This window comes from Crinia signifera, chromosome 9 (assembly GCF_055691185.1).
Source record: "Crinia signifera chromosome 9, ASM5569118v1, whole genome shotgun sequence".
In the NCBI taxonomy this organism is placed as follows: Eukaryota; Metazoa; Chordata; class Amphibia; order Anura; family Myobatrachidae; genus Crinia; species Crinia signifera.
The window spans coordinates 39,085,228-39,111,184 of record NC_139225.1 but is presented as its reverse complement, the minus strand read 5'-3'; the positions used below and the strand labels follow the sequence as shown (position 1 = coordinate 39,111,184).

General features: G+C 45.1%; 1 protein-coding gene across 4 annotated transcripts in view; it reads right to left on the bottom strand.

Annotated features, from left to right (window-relative positions):
- FLNA (filamin A) overlaps window positions 1-25,957 on the bottom strand; it is a 98,903-nt gene that overhangs the window by 14,890 nt on the left and 58,056 nt on the right. For 2 of the 4 annotated variants that reach the window (XM_083158889.1, XM_083158891.1), the window contains exons 3-30: window positions 13,224-13,472; window positions 12,943-13,040; window positions 12,291-12,438; window positions 11,922-12,040; window positions 11,251-11,328; window positions 10,989-11,151; window positions 9,896-10,096; window positions 8,683-8,820; window positions 7,916-8,042; window positions 7,664-7,800; window positions 7,358-7,551; window positions 7,008-7,121; window positions 6,791-6,934; window positions 6,098-6,221; window positions 5,790-5,950; window positions 5,525-5,615; window positions 5,234-5,403; window positions 5,035-5,152; window positions 4,616-4,878; window positions 3,762-4,359; window positions 3,512-3,685; window positions 3,253-3,415; window positions 2,546-2,706; window positions 2,032-2,202; window positions 1,817-1,940; window positions 1,534-1,690; window positions 1,139-1,328; window positions 650-673 (exon numbers count right to left, since the gene is read on the bottom strand). In XM_083158889.1, coding sequence (XP_083015015.1) covers window positions 650-673; window positions 1,139-1,328; window positions 1,534-1,690; window positions 1,817-1,940; window positions 2,032-2,202; window positions 2,546-2,706; window positions 3,253-3,415; window positions 3,512-3,685; window positions 3,762-4,359; window positions 4,616-4,878; window positions 5,035-5,152; window positions 5,234-5,403; window positions 5,525-5,615; window positions 5,790-5,950; window positions 6,098-6,221; window positions 6,791-6,934; window positions 7,008-7,121; window positions 7,358-7,551; window positions 7,664-7,800; window positions 7,916-8,042; window positions 8,683-8,820; window positions 9,896-10,096; window positions 10,989-11,151; window positions 11,251-11,328; window positions 11,922-12,040; window positions 12,291-12,438; window positions 12,943-13,040; window positions 13,224-13,472 — 4,599 coding nt within the window. The remainder of the gene's footprint in view (window positions 1-649; window positions 674-1,138; window positions 1,329-1,533; window positions 1,691-1,816; window positions 1,941-2,031; window positions 2,203-2,545; window positions 2,707-3,252; window positions 3,416-3,511; window positions 3,686-3,761; window positions 4,360-4,615; window positions 4,879-5,034; window positions 5,153-5,233; window positions 5,404-5,524; window positions 5,616-5,789; window positions 5,951-6,097; window positions 6,222-6,790; window positions 6,935-7,007; window positions 7,122-7,357; window positions 7,552-7,663; window positions 7,801-7,915; window positions 8,043-8,682; window positions 8,821-9,895; window positions 10,097-10,988; window positions 11,152-11,250; window positions 11,329-11,921; window positions 12,041-12,290; window positions 12,439-12,942; window positions 13,041-13,223; window positions 13,473-25,957) is intronic. The other 2 variants (XM_083158890.1, XM_083158892.1) reach the window with 1 other exon arrangement.

Here is a 25,957-nt window from a genome sequence, read left to right as displayed (position 1 = left end):
CCACAAGGCTAAAGTAGGCTGGACTGGGAAGATGCATATAAATGGCTCCACGACCATCTAAATGATTTAGATGAACTGCCTTAAACCAGTTCAGCCTTGCAGCAGTTACACAGGAGCAACGTCCGATCTTGAAGACCAAGAAAAATACATTTTCCCAGCCCTTAACAGCCCATTCGCTTATCTACATGACAGTTTTGAGTGTTCACAGCTGTTCCACCAGACCCAGACATAGCAACTATACAATTCTGACCTCATTTAGCACAACTGCATGAATTGAAGTTTGGCTCAAGTTAGCAAAGTGCTTAAATCCCTGTTTGACTGTTAATCACCTTATCAGGGTAGAAACATGGCTGCCCATATTGCTCATAGAAGCAGCAATAGCAGTACAGATGCAAATACTGCTCAAGGTTTGCCCTGGGCTTATATAGAAATATTGTCAAATGCCCAAGTAAAGCAGATTTCCCACTTCTGGCACCATATATATGTAGAAACCTCTTTAATAGCCAATTTCAAGTGGCACATATATAGAAAGCATTATATACAGGAATTCCCCTCCAACAGCTGTGAAAACCCAACGACTGCATTTCTACTGACAAACACTTAAACTTGAGAGGGGGGGGGATTCATTCAAGACCAGCAAGCGGCTTACCTAGCCCGTGACCTCCGATTGACACTGAGGTGAAAGGGCAAAGAGCAAGGAAAGGTCATGTGAGACAAGGTGACAAATGTGAGGGTCAAGTGCATAATAAAAACATCAGCAGAGATAAAATTACATCACAACTTGTTATGCCATAAACCGTGTGCAGCGTTGAGAAGTGTGTACGTAAAAAGCAGTGAGGAGAGCAAGTCTTTAAGGCATTCCACGCTCCACCTTGCACTACGGAGTTTTCAAAGTTGTACACAGCGAGAGCTCTAGATGCATCAGAACTATACATTACAGAGGCGTGACGTTGGCTTACTGAACATCGTATGGGGCCTCAGATGCTAGGGTTTGATTATCCAAGTAACCAGGTCCACAGAGTTGGCCAGAGCCACAGTGGTTTATGCTCCACAAGAACAAACGTCCTTCCCTTTTCATCTATGGGGTTTCCTGAGTGTGGAATACCTTACACAGCCAAGCAAGCCAAAGTTCACTCACCGGTCACTGTGCATTTGCTGGCATCGCCTGTTGGCACTGCGCGGATGCGATAAGGAGAATATGGGATCTCGTCGCCTCCATATTTAATGAGAATAGTGTAGCGCCCGGTCATATCAGGCACATAGGACACAGTATAGGTACCATCCTGATTGTCACGAATAGATGCCTTCTTGGGTTTTCCTTCAGGATCCTGGAACACAAGGGGTATTCAGTTAGAGTTGGGCCTAATCAATGGAAGAACTGCAGCCAAAGGGTAAGTAACGGAGTGACCAGTAACTACAAATTTGGTCAACTGCAGGCACGGACTGGATCTTCTGAAACCAAAATGGTTACTAAACTTGCAGTATAATCCAGACCATGAGGAGCCAATTTATTGATTACCCCACAACACTCACTGTGATCTGTACAGCAAGGAGACCTTCACCAGCATCCTTGGCATCAATCGTAAATTCCACGGGCAGACTTGCAGGAACACCAGTAGTATTTAATCCTGGACCACTGGCCTTTACTTTACTGGCATCATGAGTGGGCAAAACCTTAACTTTAAATGGACTGCAGAGGAATAGAGCAAATAGAACATTTAACTTTGCATCAGCTCCATAATCTACCACCATATACATTGCAATAGGGGTTTAGACTCCCCTCTACAGATCTAATTAGACAGTTGTGATTACTAACCTCCGTGGCACCTCCTCATCACCATAGAGTACTGCGATGTTGTATGGTCCCTCCCGACTAGGCACATAATTAACAGTCTGAACGCCATCTCCATTATCCACAATATCCACTGGCTCTACAATACCTATGGAGAGCAGAAGGAACCCTTTCAAGTCAGATTAAGGAAAAGCTTTCCTAAAGCTGGAAAACTGCACACAGTTAATCAGCAAACTTACCCTTCGGCCCTTGCACCTTGACTTGCAATGGAGCAACACCAGCCTTGCTTGTGTCTACGCTGAATGACTGTGGGACATTTGCCCTCACCAGCCCCGGGCTTAATCCTGGACCAGAGCACTTTACTTTAGAACTATCAATAACATCGTTCACTGGAACCTTGAAAGGGCTACCTGCGGAGTCATAAAGCAAGCTTGGTTTGCATGGCATCATGATATTACTAGAGACTGATCAGTTATGTGAGGTCTTACAGAATAGACCAGGGGTGGCCAATTTGGTCCTCTAGGTCTAACAAACGTACATTTTTATCCAGACCACCTGTGAATCCATAGAATGAGTCAGTTAGCAATGACTGTACCACAGGTTTGAAAATGTGACCGTAATGACTACCCATGAGTCAGCTAGGTCATCTGGAAACAGTGAACCTTTTGTAAAATAGAGTACCAGCTTGGCCAGCCCTGCAACAGATCCTTAAGTTTTTCAATTTTGACGTAGACCAATATTACGAGGTCTCACCTGGAACTTGATGTCCACCGTATGTGATGTTTAAGTTGTAAGTGCCAGACTCATATGGTATGTATTCCACAGAGCAGCTGCCATCCTTGTTATCAGTACAGGACATCTTTGCCTCAGATGGGCCTTCAACAGCCAATCCAAGGCCACCAGTGCCTGCTCCCCTGTAGAACCGAAAAGTTTGCGTTAACTGCAGTTGCACCACATTCTCCTATTTTTGTTTACAATATGAGTTAGGTATACCAAAAAAATAGGCTTAAGCCAAAATTATACTGCTTTCAGACTGCAAAATGCAGGGTCACACCAGGACTTGGAAACTGTTCAGTCCCGAAGCAACCCTGCATTTTGCTCTCTGGCCCCTTCAGTGATCTAGCAATATTGACTGTTTGCTGAGGGTGGGTACAGGGACAGCATCAGGGGCGGGCGAGGAGGCAGTGCTTGCTGCTGACGCTGCTCTAAGCACTGCCTCCTTTATCAGTGTGAACAGAAACCGCTAAACCCAATTAACCCGTTCACACTGCACAGCAAACAGTTAAAAACCCTGCTTTTTACTGGTTTGTAAAGCAGAGTTGCTGTCGGTTTGCTAGACCCGGTAAGCCCTTTCAGATTGCATCAATTACCAGGTCGAACTGGCAACAAACTGGCATGAACCCGGTAATTAGGTGCGATCTGAAAGGGGTATTAGAAACATTGCTGATTAACCGCCTTACCTGGTTTCAACAGTGAATTTATTGGGCTTGTTTGTCGTCCCACTCTGGATGCCAGGACCATGAACTCTGACCCTACTTGGGTCACAGCCTTCTGTCACTGGAACCTTGAAAGGACTCTTTGGTGCAGGACTTCCATCATAAGAAACATCTACAGAATGGAGACCTGAGCAGACAGAAGACACCAGTAAATAAGCCATTGACCATTGTGCTGCAACTACATATATCACTATCACAAGCCTGTGGGCTCCAATGCTCTCACCTTCCTCATACGGAGTGTATTCCACTTTGTACGTCCCATCACCATTATCCTGCACGTAGGCATCGGTTAGATTGCCGGAAGGGTTGGATACCCTAGCTTTGACGAATGGACCTCCATTTTTAGTTAGAGCCCGAGCATCCACGTTGAAATCTGTAGTTGCTTCTCTGAAGACACCTATGAAGTACACGTTGTTCAAGCCATTGCAATGCTCATCACAACCAACAATAAAAAGTACCACTCATTACCACACCTTTTCCTTCCACTCCAGGTCCATAGACCTTAACACCAGATGTGTCTACCGCTGGTTTCACCTGCAGCTTGCTAGGGAAGTTAGGAACCATTTGACCTCCATACTTGATGGTAATTGTGTAGATTCCGGGATATAGTGGGATGTAGGTAATAGTGTATGTTCCATCCCCATTGTCCTGGATGTGTACTTCAGCTTGCATGCCAGTGTCAGAAATTATTTCAATTGTTAACTCGGCACTGCCAGCATTGGAGCAGTCCACATTAAACTTGCCAGCTTCTCCAACCTGTGCAGTTTCCAGGCCTGGGCCAGAGCAAGTCACCTTAGATGGGTCGAAGCATGGTTCAATCTTTGCCTTGAAAGGAGAGCCGGGTATATGAGTGTCAGCAAAGAGGATATTTATATTGTAGTCACCCGGGTCTGTAGGCATATAGGACACGGAGCAGGTTCCATCCCCATTGTCCAGACATTCTATCTTGGCTTCACACGGACCTTCCACAGTCAAACCAAGGCCTCCCTGGCCAGCACCTTTAGTATCAATTGTGAATGGGGCAGATGCACCAACATTGCCTCCCTTTAGTCCAGGTCCAAAAGCTTTCACCTATATAACAAGTGGAACGATGACTTAAATTATTCAAATGGACAAATCGTTGGAACAGGAAAGGGCTAAGTTCACAATAACCAATATAAATTTACATACTACAGTGATCTTAACCTTCCCAAAGCCGTACTGCCGAAGCAGTCCTAGCCCATATACCATAAGGAATGGCAGTGTGGAAGATTTGAATACAGATCTTAACCACATCTGTATTATGTGAAGAGAAAAAAAAAAACCACTCAAGTGATCTACAACTTGCCTTCGAAGGATTAGTAGGTGGAACAGCTTCTACAGGGAATGGGCTCCCAGGCACTGGGACTCCATCATAGGTAACCTCCACTTCATAAGGACCTTCCTCACGAGGTATAAATTTAACAGTGCTATTATCAGGACTCAAGCCTGGCTCCACTTTGCAATGTACAGGCTTGTTGGATGGGCCTGTGATTTTAGAAGCCACTTTGCCTTGTCCTCCAGCACCTTTGGATTTCACAGTAAACTCCTGGTCCTTTCCCACTTCCACCTCTAAAGGAGAGGAAAGAACAATACAAAAATTGTGTAAAGCAAACATCTCATCAACTTCAAACATCCATCGATAACACCCTGAATGTTTGAATTGCATAATATTGAAGTTCTTAAGGACCGTACTGGTCAAAAGTCGATTAGGTCTAATATACGTACTGTCACCCAGTCCAGAAACCTTGATCTTGCTGAGGTCCAGAGTGGGCGCAATGCTGACAGGGAATGGGCTCTTGGGTATGTGGTCCCCTCCGTAAGTCACGTTCACACCCAAGTTACCCTACAAGGAACATGTATCAGTGTTGAAGAGAATGCAGCATGGGCTTCTGATTATACACATTCCCAACATTTAACAGCTTACCTGTTGTACTGGTGTATATTTGACGGTGTAAGAGTTGTCAAGGTTATCTATGATGTCCAAGTCCTTCACTGCATCGCCTTTAACCGGCCCAGTGAAGTTCACATCTAGCTTGGCCTTGCCAGCTGCCTTTGTGTTGACTGTGAAGTGAGTGGGTTTTCCAAGTTCCACACCTGTAACACAAAAGTGGTCATGTAAAAGCTTGGTCAAACAAGTCACCAATCTACACAAAACATGATACAAGAGCATCAATAGTCATGCCTAGAACCAGAAGTATCGAGCACTCCAACTTACCACTTTTATTCAGTCCTGGTCCATCAGCCTTCACTTTGCTGGCATCGTGAGATGGATCAACCTTAATGCGGATGGGACTCATGGGAGTGGCCTATAGAGGACAAGGAGTCTATGTAATCATGAAGTACAGACTATAGTATTACAACTGCATGGTCCCCTCTGTATGATAAACTTCCATACTATGGCCCTTCGCCAGCTTATCAGCTGAAAGTCACCCCATGGGCTTTTACAATACTTAATCATTTTAACACAGCACTGTAGTCACCTCGCCAGCAAAGAGAACCATGATGGTGTAACTTCCAGCTCCCGGAGGGGTGTATTTCACAGTAAAGGTGTCATTGTCGTTGCGGATGATGTCGAAGTTTATATCCGCTTCAGCTGGACCTACTACGCCTGGAGCGCATTTAATTCCAATGCTGACATCCCCTGAGGAGAGATTAGAACAGGAAAGACAATCAGTCTTGCCAGATGTCAGTGGATCAATGAAAATGTTAAGTTAAGCTCACAGAACAGGACTTTATTTCAGTTTCAAAATCTGAAACTGAATCCAGAGCCATCCTTCTGCCTGCTCACCTTGTCCGGCTTCTGTACAGTCCACGGTAAAGTATGTAGGTTCATGAGCTTTCAAACCAGTTTTTGCAACACCGGGTCCATAAACTTTCACTTTGTTGGGGTGGCTGCCGGCACCAATACTCATCTAAAACAGATAGATTAAGTTTAGCAAGTCCCACCAACCATTGACACTGATTCACCATGAGTTCACATTGTAATGTGTGGGTGGAGATGGTGGTGTTCAATAAATGTAACCTGAATTTGTCAGAATAGGTTTGAAAATTGGCAGACATTATTCATCATAGTGAACTGCAATGTTTGCCTTATATAGGAAATAAAATGTAGAATATTTTTTTACAACAAATGTGAGCAATGCTGGCATTAAGCAGATATTTTTCACATCTGTAACAGATGTTGGCACTCAAAGGGTTAAGACATTAAGAGTTTGCATTTGAGTAGAGAGAGTGTATGTATGCAATAAGTTGGAGGGACATTAGTTCCCCACCTCTCCAGGACCATGCTAAGCCCTGGGGAAGACCCTTCACTACTAAAATAAAAAGACTCCCAGCATCCCTCAATTTCTGAAAGCGTATGGCTTCCAGATTGTCCTCTCCAGGGATTTGAACCACGAAAGGGTAAAGACCTCTACAAAGTCTTTCAGTGAGCATACTAATACAAGGACGAGGGTGGTAGGCGATGCAGTTTCATGCTTACCCTGAAGGGGCTATTTGGTATATTCACTCCACCCCAAGACACCAATGCTGTGTGTTTCAATGGTTTCTTAGGCAGGTAGCTACAGCTGTATGTTCCATTGCCATTATCCTTGGTGGTGACATCGACTGGGTTTCCTTCGGAATCCTGAAAGAACGTATAGGTTGATGATTTGTTCCAGATTTAGTTAGCCCTCTTCCAAACCAGCCCAAGCACGTACCTGTATGGACACCTTTAGGGGTGCTTTTCCTCCCTGTTTGGCATCAACTGTGAATTCCGCGGGTTTATTAATGGCCAATCCTGACTTCTCCAGCCCTGGGCCATAGGCCTTCACCTTTAGCAAAGGAAACAAACACAAAAAAAATGTCATCCAAACATTTAGCAATTCCAACTTAACACATCATCTGATCATCCATTAATGTGCAAAGGACCAGGGAACTCCAGCCATAGACCTGCAAAGGCTAAGAGATATGCAACAGTCTAAAGGAGATTTCAATTTTAGGAGAAACTGGAGTAATATTTCTACTTTTATTACATGGACTCTACTGCACCAATACAGGGAACACTTACTTTCTCTGGATAGAAGTCTTTAGGGGCAGGTCTGATTTCAGCCATGAAAGGGCTCAGTTTAATATCTTCATTGTTGCACAACACGTGCACGGCATATTCGCCAGCATCCAGTGGCCAGTAGCGCACGTCACATGACCCATCCCCTTTATCGTCACACTCTATCTTTGCTTGGGAAGGACCTTCCACAGAAAACCCTGCAGAGATAAGATGTGACCTTTATATAACGGTTCTTTTTTGATGGCTGGATGGTCCTAGCCATGATCAAAGTACTAAAAACCATTCCCTCCAACCAGGATAGAAACCTACCTAAAGTGCCCACGTCATCACCAATAGCTTCAACCACAAAGTCAGCGGATTTGCCAACAACTCCCCCTTCCAGTCCTGGGCCCCAAGCACGTACTTTCTGCTGCCCGCATTCTGTTCCTACCTTCACCTCAAATGGACTGCAATGAAGGAAATTATTAGAATTAAGAACCCCAAGGCAAGCCATTAACATGTTCCCAGCCAGTACAAGAGAACAGTCTTGAGTAACAGATGACGCATGACCGATGTTCTCACCTTCGTGGTATGTTCTGTCCTCCCCAAGTGATGGTAACTATGTAGTTCCCAGGGGCAGTGGGATAATATTCAAAACTATAGACCCCATCTCCCAAGTCCTTCTGCTTAACACGTTCCTCTGTTCCCTCTGTAGAGAACATAGTAGTTTTATTAATACACTTTTCAGTCACCTGGGGCTGTTTGCATACAACACTGAATCAGGTACTTCTTACCAAAGCCAAAAAAAAGCACAATTGGGAACCAGCTGCAACGCAGGTGGGGCTGATGTAATGTGTGCAGAGAGTTAGATTTGGGTGGGTTATAAGTTTTCTGTGCAGGGTAAATACTGGCTACTTTTGCGTGTAGCCATAAATGTGGGGCAAACTGATGGAACAAATGTTATTTGTAATGGGAAACTCCACTAATACGCACCGCCTCCTTTGCCAGCCTTATACTTTAATAAGCCAAACTGAGGTTGATAGAGGCCTTCCTTATGAGGGCTGCTTGTGACCATTAAAGAACCTGATAAAGGCGTACGGAGTACAAACCTTAAGTAGTGCTGGCAGACAAGGCAAGGCGCATACGTGTACTGTAGCAGCCTTAAAAGTTACAAGTGAAATTGTGGGTAGAAGATCTCCATGGTAATTAACTGGGGAGCCACCAAAAAAAACATAGGCCATAAAGACCACTTATTTTCATTAGTTCCCTGGAGTGTGTTACACATGTACAGATTAGAGGGCTGAAATAACCAGAGGAAGCAGTGGGCACATGTTCCAACATTTACTCACTTGGTCCCTTGACCACAACTTTCAGTTCTCCGCTTCCTGCTCCTTTCGTGTAGACCTTGAAGTCTGCAGTCTCCTTCACACGCACCCCCTTTGGCTGCAAGCCACGGCCCACAGCATAGCAGGCAATGGGATTTGAAGCTAAATGGCAAAACCAGGCACATGACATTTTAGAATACATCTACAAAAAAAATCAGAACATCCAAAACAAGACCAACGGACATGGACAATAAGGAACACTGTTTCTGGGAAAAAAAAAAAAAAACAGATGCAAAAGTCCATGCATATGAATAAAACCACACCTTTCCAAACACTTGTACTGTTCATAACCCTAAAAAGGACTAGATCAGCGGCTTTTAGTTTTATATAATGGTTTGAGTCAGTTAAGACTGCATTTGTATACAGCAAGTGCTATCACTAGCTAAGAGTAGTAGCATAGACTCGGAACCTTCAGAAACCACACGACACACTGCATGCAGAAGTACCGTAAAGCCTTCACATCCCCCAAGCAAGCACAGGGGACACTGCAGCAAGAAACAGGAGAGATCCAGCAGGTTGACCACCTTCCTCAGGTGAAGGCATGAGGGAGAGAAAAGAAAAATACAAGTTTCGACAGCAAGAGGAACTTTGAGAAAGCAGTAGGTTGGAAGGACAGAGAACGGTACCAAGGCAAAGCCAGATATATCAGACCACCTTCATTATAATGAGATTGTTGGAAGACTAAATTTTAGTAACGAAGGCCAGACAACTGCAGGATGCTGGCACTGCTAAACAAAGACCTTGGAGGTAAAGCACAAATTGCTATATGGTGCAGATGCATCTAAGCATTTGGTAAAAAAAAAAAAATGCTAATCTTTGGTTTCATAAAGTAGTCTAACAAATGTAAGATTTAATTACCAAAATGCATTTCACCAATGCCATCACTAGTACACCACACTTGTGACACCATGGCCTAGTAGCGCCAGTACTAGCACACCGCCCTCTTGGCACCACAGCATAGTGCCAGTACTAACATACCTCCCTCTTGGCACCACAGTATAGTAGTGCCAGTACTAGCACACCGCCCTCATGGCACCATAGCTTAGTAGTGCCACCAATAACTTGTGAAGTGTTCCACTTGGACAATGCACAGAACATGCTGGCTGTATTTGGAGAAAATCCCGCCACAAAAAAAATGTCAGGACAAAAAGGTCCTGAGAGTAGGAGCGCTTCGCACCTTGACCAATGGTGACTGTGTAAGGGCTCTTGGGAATCTGGACTCCAGCAAACGTTATGAAAATGGTATAGACCCCCTCCATGGTGGGTTTGTAGGTGCAACGGAATGTACTGCTACCCTTATCCTCCAACAGAACCTCTGATGTATCTTTCTTCCCACTGGGGTCCTGGATTATGACCTCCACTTCACCAAGGCCAGCACCTGCATGAAGAGTAAGCAAAGTGTTTAATGGGTTTATGTTTGACATGTAAAGACAGATTATTGCTCGTATTAATGTGCCCTCATTTTATACTATCACTTTGCTTTTCTATAGCTTTTACTAGTTGGACGCCCACTATAGTTAGTACGCTCGTACCCCCACTATCCATGTCGGCATGGCGAGCCCCGCGAGGGTACGCAGAAAACTAAGCAAATAGCTTAGTGGGCCCCCAACTAACATAAGTACCAAAATTAGATACTCTGGCAATTTAACTCTATAGCAGTTTGAGGATTTGTTTTTGCACCAATTGAGTAAAGTTTCCTCTAAACGGCTATTTTTTTAAAGGTTAATCCAGGCAACCAATCAATTCACTGTACCAGCTCAGCCCACAAAATGGCTGACTCCACACTGTAGCCAATCACTACTCTAAGCATCCCAGGGATCCACAAGTCTTGTCTCTATAGCCAAGTTCCCTTGTACGGTGCCAAACTAGTCTCTTCACAGATATTAAGGCTGAAGAGAACATTTTGCAGGACCATCAATAATGAATGTTTGTGAAGATCTAAAGGGATAACAGTTAATACTGCATTTTCATCAAAACCTCCCAACGCGCTCATTTCCTTTCAAATATGCACATCCTAAAATACTATATAGGACAGAGTTTGTGTCAGACCAGGCAAATTAAACTCCTTTTCAAGAAGAGACAGCTGGTTTACATAGGATGCCCAAGATTAGGAAGCCTAATAAATTGGCTGCTATAGACTTCAGGATTAACAGCTTTCAACAGCCCCATGTGCACCAAGACTGCACAGACTACAGCTGCTGGTTGGACACACAAGCAGACAAGCAGCAGTTCTTAGCAAGAGAACCCGTTCCCAGCACATGTATTCCTACCTGCTGTGAAGATCTCAAAGTAGGTGGTTTTATTGGCAATGTTTCCGGCGGGCTCTAGACCGGGACCCTGAGCAGTTACTTTACTCGCATCCCCGTGAGATTTGTCCACATTTACCTCAAACGGACTCTTTGCAATTTGAAGGCCAGCAAACAAGACGGTGACCTGGGGTAGGAAGGATAATGGTGGAACCCAGCTTTAGAAAAAGGATTCCAGCGTAAAAATTCTCATGAGATCTCGTATGAGGCATGTGCAATGTCTCACCTTATGCATCCCGGTCACTTTAGGAATATAGTAGACTGAGAAGGTTCTATTCTTGTCATTGTTGGCTGTTACTTTAGCCTGAAGAGACAGATGCATGGCATTAAGGCCTTTGTATGTACAATCATTTCCAAGGTCTTAGGACAAGACTGTTGCGTTGCCCGGTGTGGTACATGCTCTCCTGCATTCTGCTTTACTGTTGCGCCTTTTCATACATCAAACACCAGTACACCAATTAGCATAAGACACCTGGCTCTAGGGCACAGCCGGTACCGCGCAACTCTGCTAGTGGACACGCAGCGTAGTCACAGCACAATGCAGCTAGGACACACTAGGAGACCAATGATTATTTAATATTGTGTGTTTTATGGAATCAGCCATGGAAAAAAAAAAAAAAAACAGTTTTAGAGCCTTGGTCTTACAGATAAGTCACATATGACATCAGGTGTCCCCTGGTACGGCCCAGAGCCTTGCAAAAAAAAAATGCCCAGATGCGCTAGCAGAGTCTTGCGGGGGCTGTGCGACTACAGTAATGCTACATGACGACAGGTACGTATGCATAAAAAATGTGCAATTAAAGTGCATTGCTTAGTTCCACCATACGTTCCCGTGCACAACATCACTACATAGATTGAAAGACGCTGGGTCTTCATCCGGATGAGTTTTAATCTTACCTCTTCTCTATGTCCAGCAGGATCCTCCACATAAACAATGACCTCGCCAAGCCCGGCGCTGATTGTCTCTACGGTGAATTCTGCACGTTTTTTCACCATGTTGCCTGTTGGTTCAATACCTGCAGCAAAACAAGTCGCATGTTAGTGCTAGGTGCAGCCGATTTTCTGTTTCGGAATGACAAATCAGCTACATCTGTGTGCATGCATGATTGTTTGATGCCCTGCAAATCACACCTAGCGATAACGCTAGCAACCTTGTCCTTCTGTGTACGCATCAAAGGCATTCGTTCGGATGTCCCAGTGTGTACCCAGCTTTAGTTCATCCATGTACACAGCAGGGACGGCAAATACAAAGTAGAACACACGCACCTGGCCCGTAAGCTCTGGCTTTCTTGGCGTTGAGTTTGGGTCGGAGAGGAGCGCCAGGCTTCAGCTTTGCTTTCGGGAACTGGGACAGGTATGTCATAACGGAGTGCTCGTCGACGTTCGGGTCCACAATTTCCTCAGGAGTGATCACCTGGAGAACACCAGTCACTTACGTATTTGCACAAAAAGCTTTAATCCCCTGACGTTGGATATACCGGTACTGTAGGAGCCAACAGTCATTCCACCGAATTAAAGGTTAAAATATTTATATCTGAATAGCGTAACCAAGAATTACTCCATTGAGGCACTCTGTAATTAGCGCCATGGTATACATAGTGACTAGAGATGGCCTCTACATCATCCAACATATGTGAGGTGCCACGATTAGTACATCACTAATGATGGAAGGCTGCACTACTCATGCCGTCTATGGGAGGGATTGTAAAACCATAGGTTTAATAGCAGATTCCTGTTGAGGTCTGGGAAACACTGGATATGGAAGACGGGACAAATGTCAGGAGGTAAGTCCCAGTATGGGATGAGCTCTGATGACCTATTAACACGTCACTTTGGGAGTTCTAGGTGCAAATAAGGAATGTCAACAGAAAGCCAACAGGAAAGATCAAGAACCCAACATTTGAACCCCGTTTCTTACCTGAGGGATTCCCAACCAGTCATCAGCCTGTTGCATGGCTTCACGGGCATTATCCACAGGTTTGCTGGTGTCCCAAGAGTCCCAGTCAGGGCACAGACCTAGCAAATAAAACAGATTACGCAGGAATGATTAGGAACACAAGCAGAAGCCATTGTGGTAACCACAATGGCCACCTCCAGAGGTAGTCATTTAGCTACAGCTACTGCTACTAAAAAGGAAGCTAGATTCTACTCTATCGCAAGACCATAGCTGCAGCAGTTACAAAAAGAGACATCCCTTACCAGGAGCACAGCTGTCAACCAGGGCACCCAGAGCTCGGCCGCTTTGCCAATCTCTGCTGAAGTTTGTGACAGGCAGCTGTGGCAGCTTGTTCTGGATCCATCCCAGCAGCCTTTGCTTGGGCGTCTGCTTCTTAACCTCCTCATCCTCCTCTTCATCCCACATTGGCATAGAGATGGAATAGTGCAGAATAAGGGTCCAGATGAGACCCAGGATGAGTTTAAGGTTGCCATCAACAATCGCTTTGCTGTCTGGGGAATGAGAAAGGGGATGTCGTCAGTTTTTATTCATCATAAACACGCACTAGGAAATAACCCTTCATTTACAATGACATAATGGGTTCCTGCTCTGCATGCATCGTGTAGGCTACAATGTATTATCTATAGCAGCATTTAGCAGACAATGTGTGATAGATTGCCAGCACTGAGAATATTTGCAGTGTCAGCGTACCAGACGTCTGACCCCTCAAGGCTGTACGCAATGCTCAGACATTGTTTAGTCTGAGGACACAAGTTTTCCTTAAACATCTGAGTGATAAGGCCATTGGATTACTAGACAGATTACCATAAGACCTTCAATATGTCAGAATTCAGGTCACATACTAATTTACTGAGTATCTCGGAAAATTGTGGCTATATAAATGGAGATTTTGAACAGTACATGTGATCACAGGCCTCATACCGCTAGCCGCAGGCCAGATCCCCTCCCCAGCACATATTTATTTATTTATTAACAGTTTCTTATATAGCGCATACAAATTCCGCAGCGCTGTACAGAGCATAGTTATGAGCAAACACAAAACAAAATTACATTACAAGACAGTTTAGGACAAGTACATGGTTAATACAGATAGTTACATCAGGGGACAGGACACTGAAGCAATTATCAGGGTGGCAGTGGTTTATATATTCTAAGAAAGGCACATGAGGAGAGAGGGCCCTGCCCGTGAGAGCTTACATTCTAAAGGGGAGGGTTAGACAGACAGGGGTAACACAGAAGGGGGAGAGGTGAGCATAAACAGGTTAGGATGAGAGATGGTCAGGTTTTATATGTCGACTACGGGTCTCCCATATACCACTATTCCCTGTACGGGTGCCCACCCACGTACAACCACAGACCTCCCATATACTGCCAGCCTCAGTACCAATGCACCCATGTACGACCTCTGGTCTCCCATATACTTCGTCACAGTACCAATGCCCCCTGCACCCATGTACGACCACTGGCCTCCCATATACTGCCAGCCTCAGTACCAATGCCCCCTGCACGACCACTGGCCTCCCATATACTGCCAGTCACAGTACAGGTGCAGACAGCACCTATTTCTTGATACAGGTCTCCCATAAACTGCCAGGAACAGTATGGATGTCATTCTCATGTATATCCCATTTCTGGAGACAAAAGCTTTGCATGGAAGTACCTAAAAACAGAAGTCACTAAAGGCAATGCACATCATAGCGCAAACACCATGTGGAACAAGACTCATTGTCAAATCCATGACAACGTTGTGCTAAAGATGCAATAGAGCGCCGTCCACAAATCACAACGCCTGTGTTCCCAAGTCAGATTATACCATCCACTGCCAGGCCGTGCAATAAAGGAGGAGGAGAAAAGCCAGTGATCCCAACAAGCATTTATAAAGTCCTTATAGTTTATAGGGATGATGCAGCGTTTGACGTCTGCCTGAATTGCTTAATGACCTCTCAATGCTGTTACCAACACAGAATGAAGCCACAAAGGCCTCAATGTAATACCCATAACACATGCATACTTGAGAGCAAATGTTTCAGTCTTCAATGAGCAAGAGGACAAGGGAGGTGGTGGGGAGCACAGGGCAGTAATGTCTTCCAAAAGTCACAACTGGGACGACTACCAAGCTCTGCAAAACAAGCTCGGTTACAGAGCAAATCCTCCTACGGAGCCAAAATGCTGATCACAAGCAGCAATGAGAGACTCATGGTGCCCATAGCATAGCAGCAGCTGGATACCCAATGTGAGGCGGATAGAGAATTGTTTGGAATAGATGACTGATAAGGCTCTGCAGGCTCCCCCAGGTACCATCTACTTGGCTTCACACTGGTTTTATGGATCAAGCCAGCTTGTACTTGTTTAATATGTAATGTACGGTACCTGCTCAACATATCCAAATGTAGTTTACTAGGAACCAGTGATCTGACAGAACCCCCCCCCCCCCCCCCCCCCAACACATATTTACAGTCAGTCTGACATGGTCATGGTTGGCAAATAGAGGTTTGCTGTGCCAGGGGGGAGCTTACACTTCAGCAGAGAAGTATTTGAACGTAAACAGATTCTAGGAGTAAATCATCAATCACGTAAGGCAAGGTGTAGGGAGGGGGGGTGGGTGGGTGGGAAGACGAGTGAGGGAAAGCAGCACAAAAAGGTGCCACATGCGTCCTCCCAGGCATATAGGAGGTAGTGAGAAGTCCTATGAATGTACATTACGCAACTGTTCCAAATTTATCACATGAAATTTCTGCTTCAAGCATCACGTAAAGCCATTATACGGAATACACTGCCCTAGCTTTACTGCTCATACACTCAGAAATGCATTACACCAAATGTGTGGAAAAAATTAATAAATCAGAGCAGTCACCATAACTTTTTATACATGGGTATGATGCACTTACTTCTGGAAAATGAACAATTTAAAATAAAAAAATATAAATCTGTAAACTATTCCACACCTGTAATGACAAAAAAAAAAAAAGGCCTCACTCAAATCCTGGCGCGTTTATTATGTATAAACGATTATGCCAGTCACACATACAGGGAGTACCTCAGTACTGGAAGAGGGCAGCATGCTGACCACTGTGCATCCACGCTGCTCAAAGCATAGACTAGGCCTGGGCAACCTGCAGCTCAAAAGAAAGATTTGAGATCACACACAAGTTTGTGTCCCTTTATTTCTGGGACCTGTTAGGACCAGCTTTTATCACAATCATACGGCGAGGGTGCTATCTGGGCAAACGAATACGAAAAAAAGAATATGTACTGTGGATGCACACCGGTAACTTGTTTAAAACTTACACTTATTCCTTTTTCTAAGAAAGATGGAAGAATCCTTGTGGTCTTTTAAAATATAGGATCGCAACAAATGCCCCTCTTTGTGGTAACATTTTTAAGGTTTAAAAATGAATGACACGTAACATACCTGTGGCTCGCCAGCAGTTGTGAAACTGCTGGCACTTTTAGCTTAGCAGCTGGAGAGCCACAGGTTGTCTAGGCCTTGTATAGACTTATACATTAACATGCCAGCTTGGATGAAGACCTCCTGAGGAATCCAGGAGCGGTCTTGCTGCTCTGTGACTTGCAACACAAAAAAAACTGATGATAGATCAATGACGTCAAAGGTCTGCTCTAGGCTGGCACCCCCTAAACCAGCTCAGTCTTTTGACCACTAGGGCAAGCTTAAATCAAAATTGACTACAAAATAAGATGAAGCACCCTGGCACTAGCCCTCTGGCTTTATAATGGATAACTGAGTCGACTGAATAAAAGGGTAGACACACATTAGGACAATAAACATTGAGTCAACAATGGGAAGGTTGACAGTCAAAAAAAATCAGCATGATATTTTTCACAGGTTTTTGTCCTGTATGTCGACATAGTAGACATGGACACAGTCTAAATGTACTGGGTCCCCTTGCATGGTTCGCTGTGCACGCCATGCTTCGGGCATGGTGCCACGCTGCACTTGGCACACTATTCTGCCACCACACCATAGCGACCCCCCAAAAAATAAACTCATGACAACCTTGCCACCAAGTCGGCCTATTACAGGTGTCGACCGATGCACTGATGACCCCAATTGAGTCGACCTAGTGACCATATCACGATTAAAATCCATCCCTTACTCAAACTAAAGTGAAAGAAAACCCTGTTCTTTTCGTACATGTGCCTATGCAAGAGGAGACCGATTGGCCCATAGCCCGTTCCTGTATAGCAGGGATGGGGAACCTTCAGCTGTTTAACCGGACATCCCAGCATGCCCTGCAACAGTTTTCGCATAGCCAATGAGGAAAACTGAAGGAAGGCATGCTGGGAAGTGTAGTTCAACAGCTTGAGGGCCGAAGTCTCCATATCCCTGCTGTAGGTTTAGCATACATTGCATGACACTACTACTGCCACGAACATCAACCCCCCCATCCAGATTTACAAGATCCCAGAGGAGGCAGGCGAGGTTTATGTGAAGGGTCACTGAGCAGAAGACATGAGGAAACATGAAATGTCTGACTTGTGAGTCAATGTGCAGGCAGGACAGCGATTTCTCCCTATATGGACTGTGCTACTGGATTACTTGTTTTCCCGCTGCTCCTTGCTCACTGTGGAATTGGCCCACAGCTCCTGCTCCTTAAAGACCAATACCAAACACTGGTTCCCAGGGTAGGAGAAACACAGGTTCCGCAGGAGACAGCCACGCTATGTTCTGTAGCAAAGATTAAATAGACCTTTTGCCCCTCTGCAATAACCCTGGTTATCACTGGGACGACCCAGGTCACAGCTTGGTGTAGGTCAAACTATGGCCCTCCAGCTATTGTGAGAATACAAGTCCCATCAAGCCTTGCCAGTTTTTTCTATTGTGGAATTTTAAAACAATGGCAAGGCTTGCTGGGATGTGTAGTTTCACAAAAGCTGGAGGGCCACAGTTTGGACATGCCTTGTGTTGACATCCCTAAAAACATAGGTTCAGAAACCCAGGTAGCAAACAGGTTTGGACCTGTGATGGGGCAATGTAAACGAGTGACCCGGTTCCCATTGCCAGCCTATAGAGTGCTAGCTCACTGGCGCGGGAGAGGTTATCTCCAAGAACCAGTAGTTTGACCCCTTGGCAATAACCCAGATCCAGACTGTGGTGGACAATGGTGTTAAGCTACTGTGACACTGGAAACCAGTATTCAGCGACCTGGTGGTGTAAAAAGGGTTATTAGTGTATTACTAATCTGCTGCCATCAATCACCTATTTATGTAGGGTCCCCTTAAATTGGCCTGCTCATAACCCATTAGCACACAATACCCTAGTCTCCCTGCTAGGCACGTCGACCAGATAATTTGCCTTTTAACAGTTTTTTTTTTTTCAGTGTGAACAGTTCAACCCGTTTGGAAATTCCTGGCTCTCCAACCCTGATTTTAACCCAGGTTGGAGACCCTGGTTGACCAGTTCACACTGCAAAAAACCTGTGTTAAAAGGCAAATTAAGGGGTAGAACGGCTTCACCCGGGAATTCGCCAAAGCACTGAGAACAGGGTCTGTTGCTGCAGTCCCTGGCATATAAATGGGTGCCGGGTGACACTCCAACAGTGGGGACCCCGACTGCAGGTGCTCAGACAAGGGGGATCCAGACTCTCAGGGGCTATTCTCCCTTCTGGGGGTCCACGACCCCCATAGAGGGAGAATAGAACCTGTGACAAGCCCACAAGGGGCTTCTTTGCACTCACCCCCCTATCAGAGCACCGGCAGTCGGGATCCCCACTGTCTGAGCCCCATACCACACTCCATATAAATGCCGGGTAAAACCAGTGTTTGTCACACTGGCAGTGTGAACACTGCATTACTAGTGTAGGGGGGACTGTCCATTTTAATGCATGAGAACTTTAAATGATTCCCCTAGTATGGGAACAGTCTGTTGGGAGTTGCTTCTTCCTCCAGGCTGTAAGACCACACCTACCAAATGGTTTCACAGTACAGGCAATGCATAATGAGCAATACTTTATAAATGGGTATGGGTCATAGAGTCGCTCACTGAAGGTAGACATGGGCTTAGGTCGACACCTGAAAAGGTCAACCAAGTCATTACGTCAACACAAGCATTAGGTCGACACTGCAATGTTGACATGGGTTTATCACGTATTTTGTCCCGGTTGTCGACAGTCGACATGTGCACCATATCGGTACGTTACGCTCACCATGCTTCAGGCACGGTGCTTCCCAATGCTTGGCACACTTATTCTCCCTCCACATCCTAGTGGATGGTAGGGCATGAAATACCTCCTGTCGGCATGAAAAAACCCATGTCAACCTTTTGACTGTCGACCGAATGCTCGTGTTGACCGAATCCCATATCAACCTTTTCAGGTGTCAACTTAAGCTCAAGTCGACCTTCCATGGTTGACCCAATGCATTTAGTCCTAACGGATGTATACCCTATAAATAGCCAACAGCAAAATAACCCACTACCTGTATACCAGTGGCATCAGAAGCCAACACTCTATAAAGGCAGCTATGCAAGCATTCAGCGCTAGCGATCCAATGCAGGATACGGAGACATTGCCGGGCCACCATACTATACTAGAAGCATTAATGCTCAGGGAGATGTGGGGTGTATCAGTCTGTCCGACACTGCAGCATTAGGACAGCTTACAAATAATGGCTTCAGCGCATCCATCCAATAGAATCTCCATGCTATAGAGTACAGTATTAAACCACACTGAGCATCACCCTCCTGCCTGTAGTGAGACACATGCAGTTACACTAAACCTGTCCCCCCTGCACAAAACTATCAGATGCTCTGAACACTCTGCAATCTGATGTAGAAAGCTCAGTAACCGCTTAGAACTCAAGTGCGCGTGAGCCACCCACAGTATTACAAGTGTTAAGTATTGCCAACGAGAGTGGAAAGTAGAAGTGATCAGTAGAATGAGCCAGAGGGTCCGAGGCACAGCCCCCAGATGCCCAGCCCTTCTGAAGCTGCTTCCATGGTTAGCAGACTCCTCCACTAATCGCTGCTCTTTCCAACATTTTTTGGCCTTATATGGCAAACACAAGCAACAAGCAGCCTGCCAGGAATCTCCTCTCCCTCCCTCCTGTACAGTTTGGGGGATGGAAGAGTAGGGAAGGAGATGGGTGGGGGGCAAATGAATGCCTTGGTCACAGCCCCACTACTTCCTTGCAGAACAAGGGCCTCCAACACAAACCTAGGAGTACAGAGTGAAATCATATGTTCTCCGAGCAGCGTCACTGATCCCATACCTGGTCTGTGCCAAGCAATCGCTATACAAGCAGTCCCAAGCATGTTCTGTTCTAGAGCAGGGTCTAGAGATGTTAGGAGTTAACCCTATCCCCCCCCCACACACACACAAAATATAATCTCAGTATCTGCACAAAATAAGGGATCACAATCACAAGATTATGATCTGTATGCAAAGTTTATGGTCTACCATACTACTCCAAGTAGGTTTAACTTTTATTTAATTAAAACATTACGTATTCAGAATTCCATGGGTGCGATTCAAGTGTTCGAGCACGCCCCAACAAATTCCCCATCACTTTAGATGGGATGATGTGCGAGGTTCTGTCCTAGTTTTTCATGCTCGATGCGGTCAAAAGCAGGATGTAATGATGCAAAGCAGGTAAACCAATATAACGTATTGGTCTCTGAGATAAAGGTGGGAAGAGTCTCACTTCTATACATTTCTGCCCTCCATCTAAGGGGGAGGGGAGCAGGAATGGGAGGGGTGGTACATGCGCCCCAGATGAAGTGCACCATCAGGCAGGGCTCCCAAAGACAACTTTGACTAATGGGGCGGGGATCTCACTAAATTGCTTAGAAAATGCCTCTAAATCACTCCGTGTGTAGAGGCCATAGAAATCTGTGTGCAGCTCTGTGCGTTACTATCACCCGGCGATTAAGATCCAGCAGGCTGGATAAATCTAGTTATCTCACCGGAGAACACTGGCCTGAGAGATCCCTCAGCACACAGCGCTGACACATTGCTGTGCAGCGCTGAGTGATCTACATTGCCCAGATCGTTTAGCAGTGTCGCCCTGTGCGTAGGCCCCGTTAGTAAACTTTATTTTGACACCTTTCAGTGCCACAAGGATAATACTCCAAATGAAGCAGTAATACCTACCAGTTCAATTGTTCAGTACTTACCTTCGCTTCCTTTAGAACTTTCACTTCAAACAGAATGTGGAACAAAGGAATTTAAAAATCTGTTCCTGTACATTTAATGATGGTAATATGTGTTCGGTTTTACCCATAGCGACAACAAAGTAGCATTCTTTAGAACGCACAAGACAACAAAAAGCTAGGTGGGGGGGTGAGGGGTTGCGCGGCCATTGGGAGTCTGTCAGCTGCTGAGCAGCGGTGAATAAATGCTGTGCACGTCTATTCCCACAGCAGGGGCAAAACGGGGGCATGGCCTCACGATAAGCCGCGATTATAGGCCATGCCCCCTTTCCGGATAGCCACGCCCCTTAATTTTCAGGCACGTGCCTATGTCCCTCGTCAAGCAGCTTCAAAGTTGGGAGGTATGCTGTTTGCCTATATTACTAATGTCTCACAGAAGCAAGTAATGGATGGGGCATTAAGGAGGGACATATGTGAATTGGCTGTGGTTATTCCCTGAAGTCTGAAACCTATAAGCACAGCTACTGCAGTACCACAATTGGCCATTGTGCGCAGTGTAGAGCACCATTCTTCTCACTGAAATGATCACTTCCTAAAACCATCATTACACAGCTCCTTTTTTCATAGATTAATACTTCATACTGTAAAGTCGTCCTCAACAAATGCTCAAATAAAATTGTGAATAATGCATTCAGATCCAGTGGTTCAAGGTTAGCCAAAATGAACAGAACATACAGATACTCATACTACAGTCAGCATAGCAGAAATGCCTGCCTATGGTAACAAATTCAGTTTATCCCATTAGTATCTCAATTCCCCTCTATAAAAGATCAATCCAAGTATCCTGGTAGGAAGCTTCTGTCTGTGCCATGTTTTATGCAATAGTGATCTGCCGCAGGAGTTCTAGACAGCTGCAACAAACAGACAAAACCCACTTCCTGTAAGCCTTGAGCGATGCCCAACATTCCACACATACACTGGGATATTGCATAGCATGGATGGAGGAATGTTCCTGCAGGACTGGACGGGTTACAGAAAGCCAATAAACTGCAATGCCCCCTGCAGGAAATATTTACCCAGTTGCCCCAAATCGCCATCTTCTGCCATCCTTCTATAATAACTGTTATTAACTTGCCATTACTTAAGAGGAAGCAGTGTTACAGTACCGATACACGCCTGCAGACGCACCGGGGGGGGGGGGGGGGGGGGGGGGGCTGCGCTTTATCTAATGTACAGTAAATTGTGTCATGGCCAGGCAAGTATGACAGCACCATGTAGGGAACAGCTGCAGGACACTGCATTCCTTGCAGAGACATGGGACACTTTGTATGTACCGTGTTCCTTCTAGAATGGTTCAGTGTTTAGAAGCATGTTATTACAAGATCTAGGAGTGGCATTAAAGTCAAAACATTGAATACATTGAATAACATTGTGTGTCATACAAAGAGCATGTACTGTATGCAGTTATGTTGCAGGTTATCAATCTTTCTCTTCCCAGACAAACGGCATTTTGTGCATTCAATATATCAATCGTGACACTTCTATACAACTACAATGATTGGGGCAGCACGGACGGTGTAATGCAGGGCTGGGCAACACTGGCCCTCCAGATGTTGATGAACTACACATCCCAGCATGCCTTGCATCAGTTTCAGCATGGCCACATAGCAAAACTAATGCAAAGCATCCTGGGATGTGTAGTTCATTAACATCTGGAGGGCCGGTGTTGCCCAGCCCTGGTGTAATGGTTAGCATTACTGCCTCACCGCACTGAGGTCATGGGTTCGATCACCACCATGGCCCTAACTGTAGTTTGTATATTCTCCCCGTGCTTGCGTGGTAAATTTACCCCGGGTACTCCTGTTTCCACCCACAATCCACAAATATACTGGAAGGCTAATTGGCTTCCACAAAATGAACCCTAGAATGTCTGTTCATGTGCATGTGGTAGGGAATATAGATTGTAAGCTCCACTGGGGCAGGGACTGAGGTGAATGTTCAAATACTCTCTGTAAAGCGCTGCAGAATATGTATGCGCTATATAAGAAACTGAATAAATACCACTACAGTACAACACGACGTTCACTTCTCAAATGGGTATGGGTCATAGGGTATGGGTCATAGGGTCAACTGTATGAAGATGGACATACATTAGGCCGAACACTAAAGATCAACACACAAAATAAGTGGACATTGCTAACCGGGTCAGAAGGTCAACACAAGCATTAGGGCGATATAAGTTTTTCACATTCAGTCCCGACTATCGATGCAAGTTGACATGGAAGCCCCTATCTTAACCCTTTAAAGTCCAATGTCTAGTCAGGCTCAACAGCCCAGATTCAATGGTGAGCCGCTTTAAAATAGGATTAACATTGTTCAACATTTAATGTAGACCATATTTGATAAAAAAAAAATACAATTTAAACTAAAATAGATTGTCTGAAGTGCGGAAAAAAAATATTTGGACTGCAAAAGGTTAATAGTGTCGACCTAGCGATCATATCCCTCTTATGGTGTGTACACAGTCAGATGTGCCTTAAGATGAGATCCACGATCCGATCAGAACGGGATCGGATGGCACATCCGATTTGCATACAAGTCTGACTATATAGTGCAGATCTGCACTATATAGTCAAGGCAGACAAGACTTTCTGCGATACGTGAACGCGCATCGGGATTGCAAGGGTTAAAACCCTTGCGATGTGCATCAGATTCCGATGTTGACTATAGTCAACATCAGAAGGCAAATTGTACCGTGTGTACACACTATAAGACTAAAGTGTGTGCTGGTTCCTCATCTACACATATGGGTGAGCCAATTTAGGGTTCTACCATCTTGGACTGCCGCTAGTGAAGGTGAATTTTACATTAATTCAGGCAAACAAATTGGATGAGAAGTAGGTGGCTATACCATCTACAGGACCACTGCCCTTTGTTGCAGAACAAGGCTGATCAAATAAGTGCTCTGCTGCACACTGGGAGAACTACATTATACTACAGTGGTTCTAAAGTATGTGTATGTATACATACACAGAACGGCACACTAATGCTGGGTTATACACCAGGACGACAAGGGTCTGATCCCATCAATCTAGATCCAATTCCGGCCGATTGGATGTAGATTGTGTGGTAGATTGTGTGGTAGATTGTGTGGTAGATTGTGTGGTGATTGGGCCCTTTTCTGTCCTGGTGTGGACCGATATGATACGCGGTCCCGGGGGTCTGTCGTTATTCAGATCCTACCTGCAGCAGATGCGGGTCGCCATTGGATCGGACCCACTCACGGTGCACATCGTGAGCGGGTCGGAAGAGACACTGACGACCCGCTCACGATGTGCATCAAGAGCGGGTCGTCCTGGTGTGTACCCCCAAATAACTGGAGTTTAGCTTTAGGGACAATACTTCTGGGATACCCACAGATGACCAGGGAGGCAGTAGTACATTGGAAGTGCACCCAGCTGTACATCAGCCTCCTCTGTGCAGCACAGAAGGTGCAGTGGTGGATTTTTTACTAGGTACATGCCTATGCATAAGATCCCCTCAAGGCCATTGGCCGGATGAGGCAGGGCGTTTTTTTGGTCATTACAACTTGCGTTTGAGTGGCCTAATGCCTTCAGCGTATTGAACTAAAAATAAAACTATGAACAAAGTCTAATTATATAAAATCCATCTAAAAAGTAATGGTGATCACAGATATCAATGACCAGAACCCCAATTCTCCATAAAACACAGGTAAACAATCCAGTCATACAGTCCTGTTCTTTATAAAGGGACAGTTTCTCACAGAATGGTGAGAGACCCCCATCTAGAGCTTCCCCTGTACAGAGTCTCTCAGTGTACAGACATTGAACAATTGAATTGGTTCAATATAACACAAAGTCAATAAAAACCATATATAGGAACACATTTGAAGTTACAAACAAGGTATGGTTCAAACCGATTCTGACCACCTGGGACAAGCTGCCGAAACAAGATAGTCAGAAGTTTATTGTGCAGAGACCGAACGCAGCCCTTCTGCCTCTGACTTAGCCCAATGCAAGAGATTGGCTGATTGGGTATTTTAGTGGCTCCCAACAAATATGCTCCAAGTGAGACCCAATATACAGGGAAAATATTAGTACTCGCACACAGTAGCAGTGAAATAAGGTCGGAAACCGTAGAAAGGCTCAAGGGATTGGTTTCCATTCATAGAATAACCTTTGTTTGAAGATATTGCATCCTGTTGAAAACTGCAAGGGCATCAGAGCCGCTACCTTTCCTGCGTCCTTCCTATAAAGCTCTGGCCATAATCAACATGGTAGCAAAGGGCTTTAGCCATATTTTATAAGCGCAATTCTTCCCACTTCTGCACTCACATGAACTTTACAGCGCATTATAGAAACATACAATGTGATTGAAGAGGAGAAACACTTTGCCCGCCTAGTCTGCCCACAAAAAATTATTTTGAGTGCTCCCCCAGGGGGTAGCAAGCTGAAAGGATTGTGCACCTGCTGGCAGAAACATTGAATATGCCCCATAGGGTTAGTTAATGCTTTCGCTGAGAGACAATTAAAACCACCAGTACATTACTGGACTGTGGGAGGAGACACAAGCAAGCACAGGGAAAATATACAAACTCCACAGTTAGGGCCGAGGTGGGAATCAAACTCATGACCTCAGTACCTTGAGGCAGTAACGCTCACCATTACACCACCCGTGCTGCCAATTACCATCCTGATTAGACCCGGTTTCTGCGTTCCCATCATTGTGGTTTCCAATTGAAAAATTTGCAAAAACAATTTTTAAAACCGAGCACACCCCAATTCAGGCATTATTGTGCGATACATGTACACTACATGTATGTTAATATGGCACAATGCTGCTGAATAT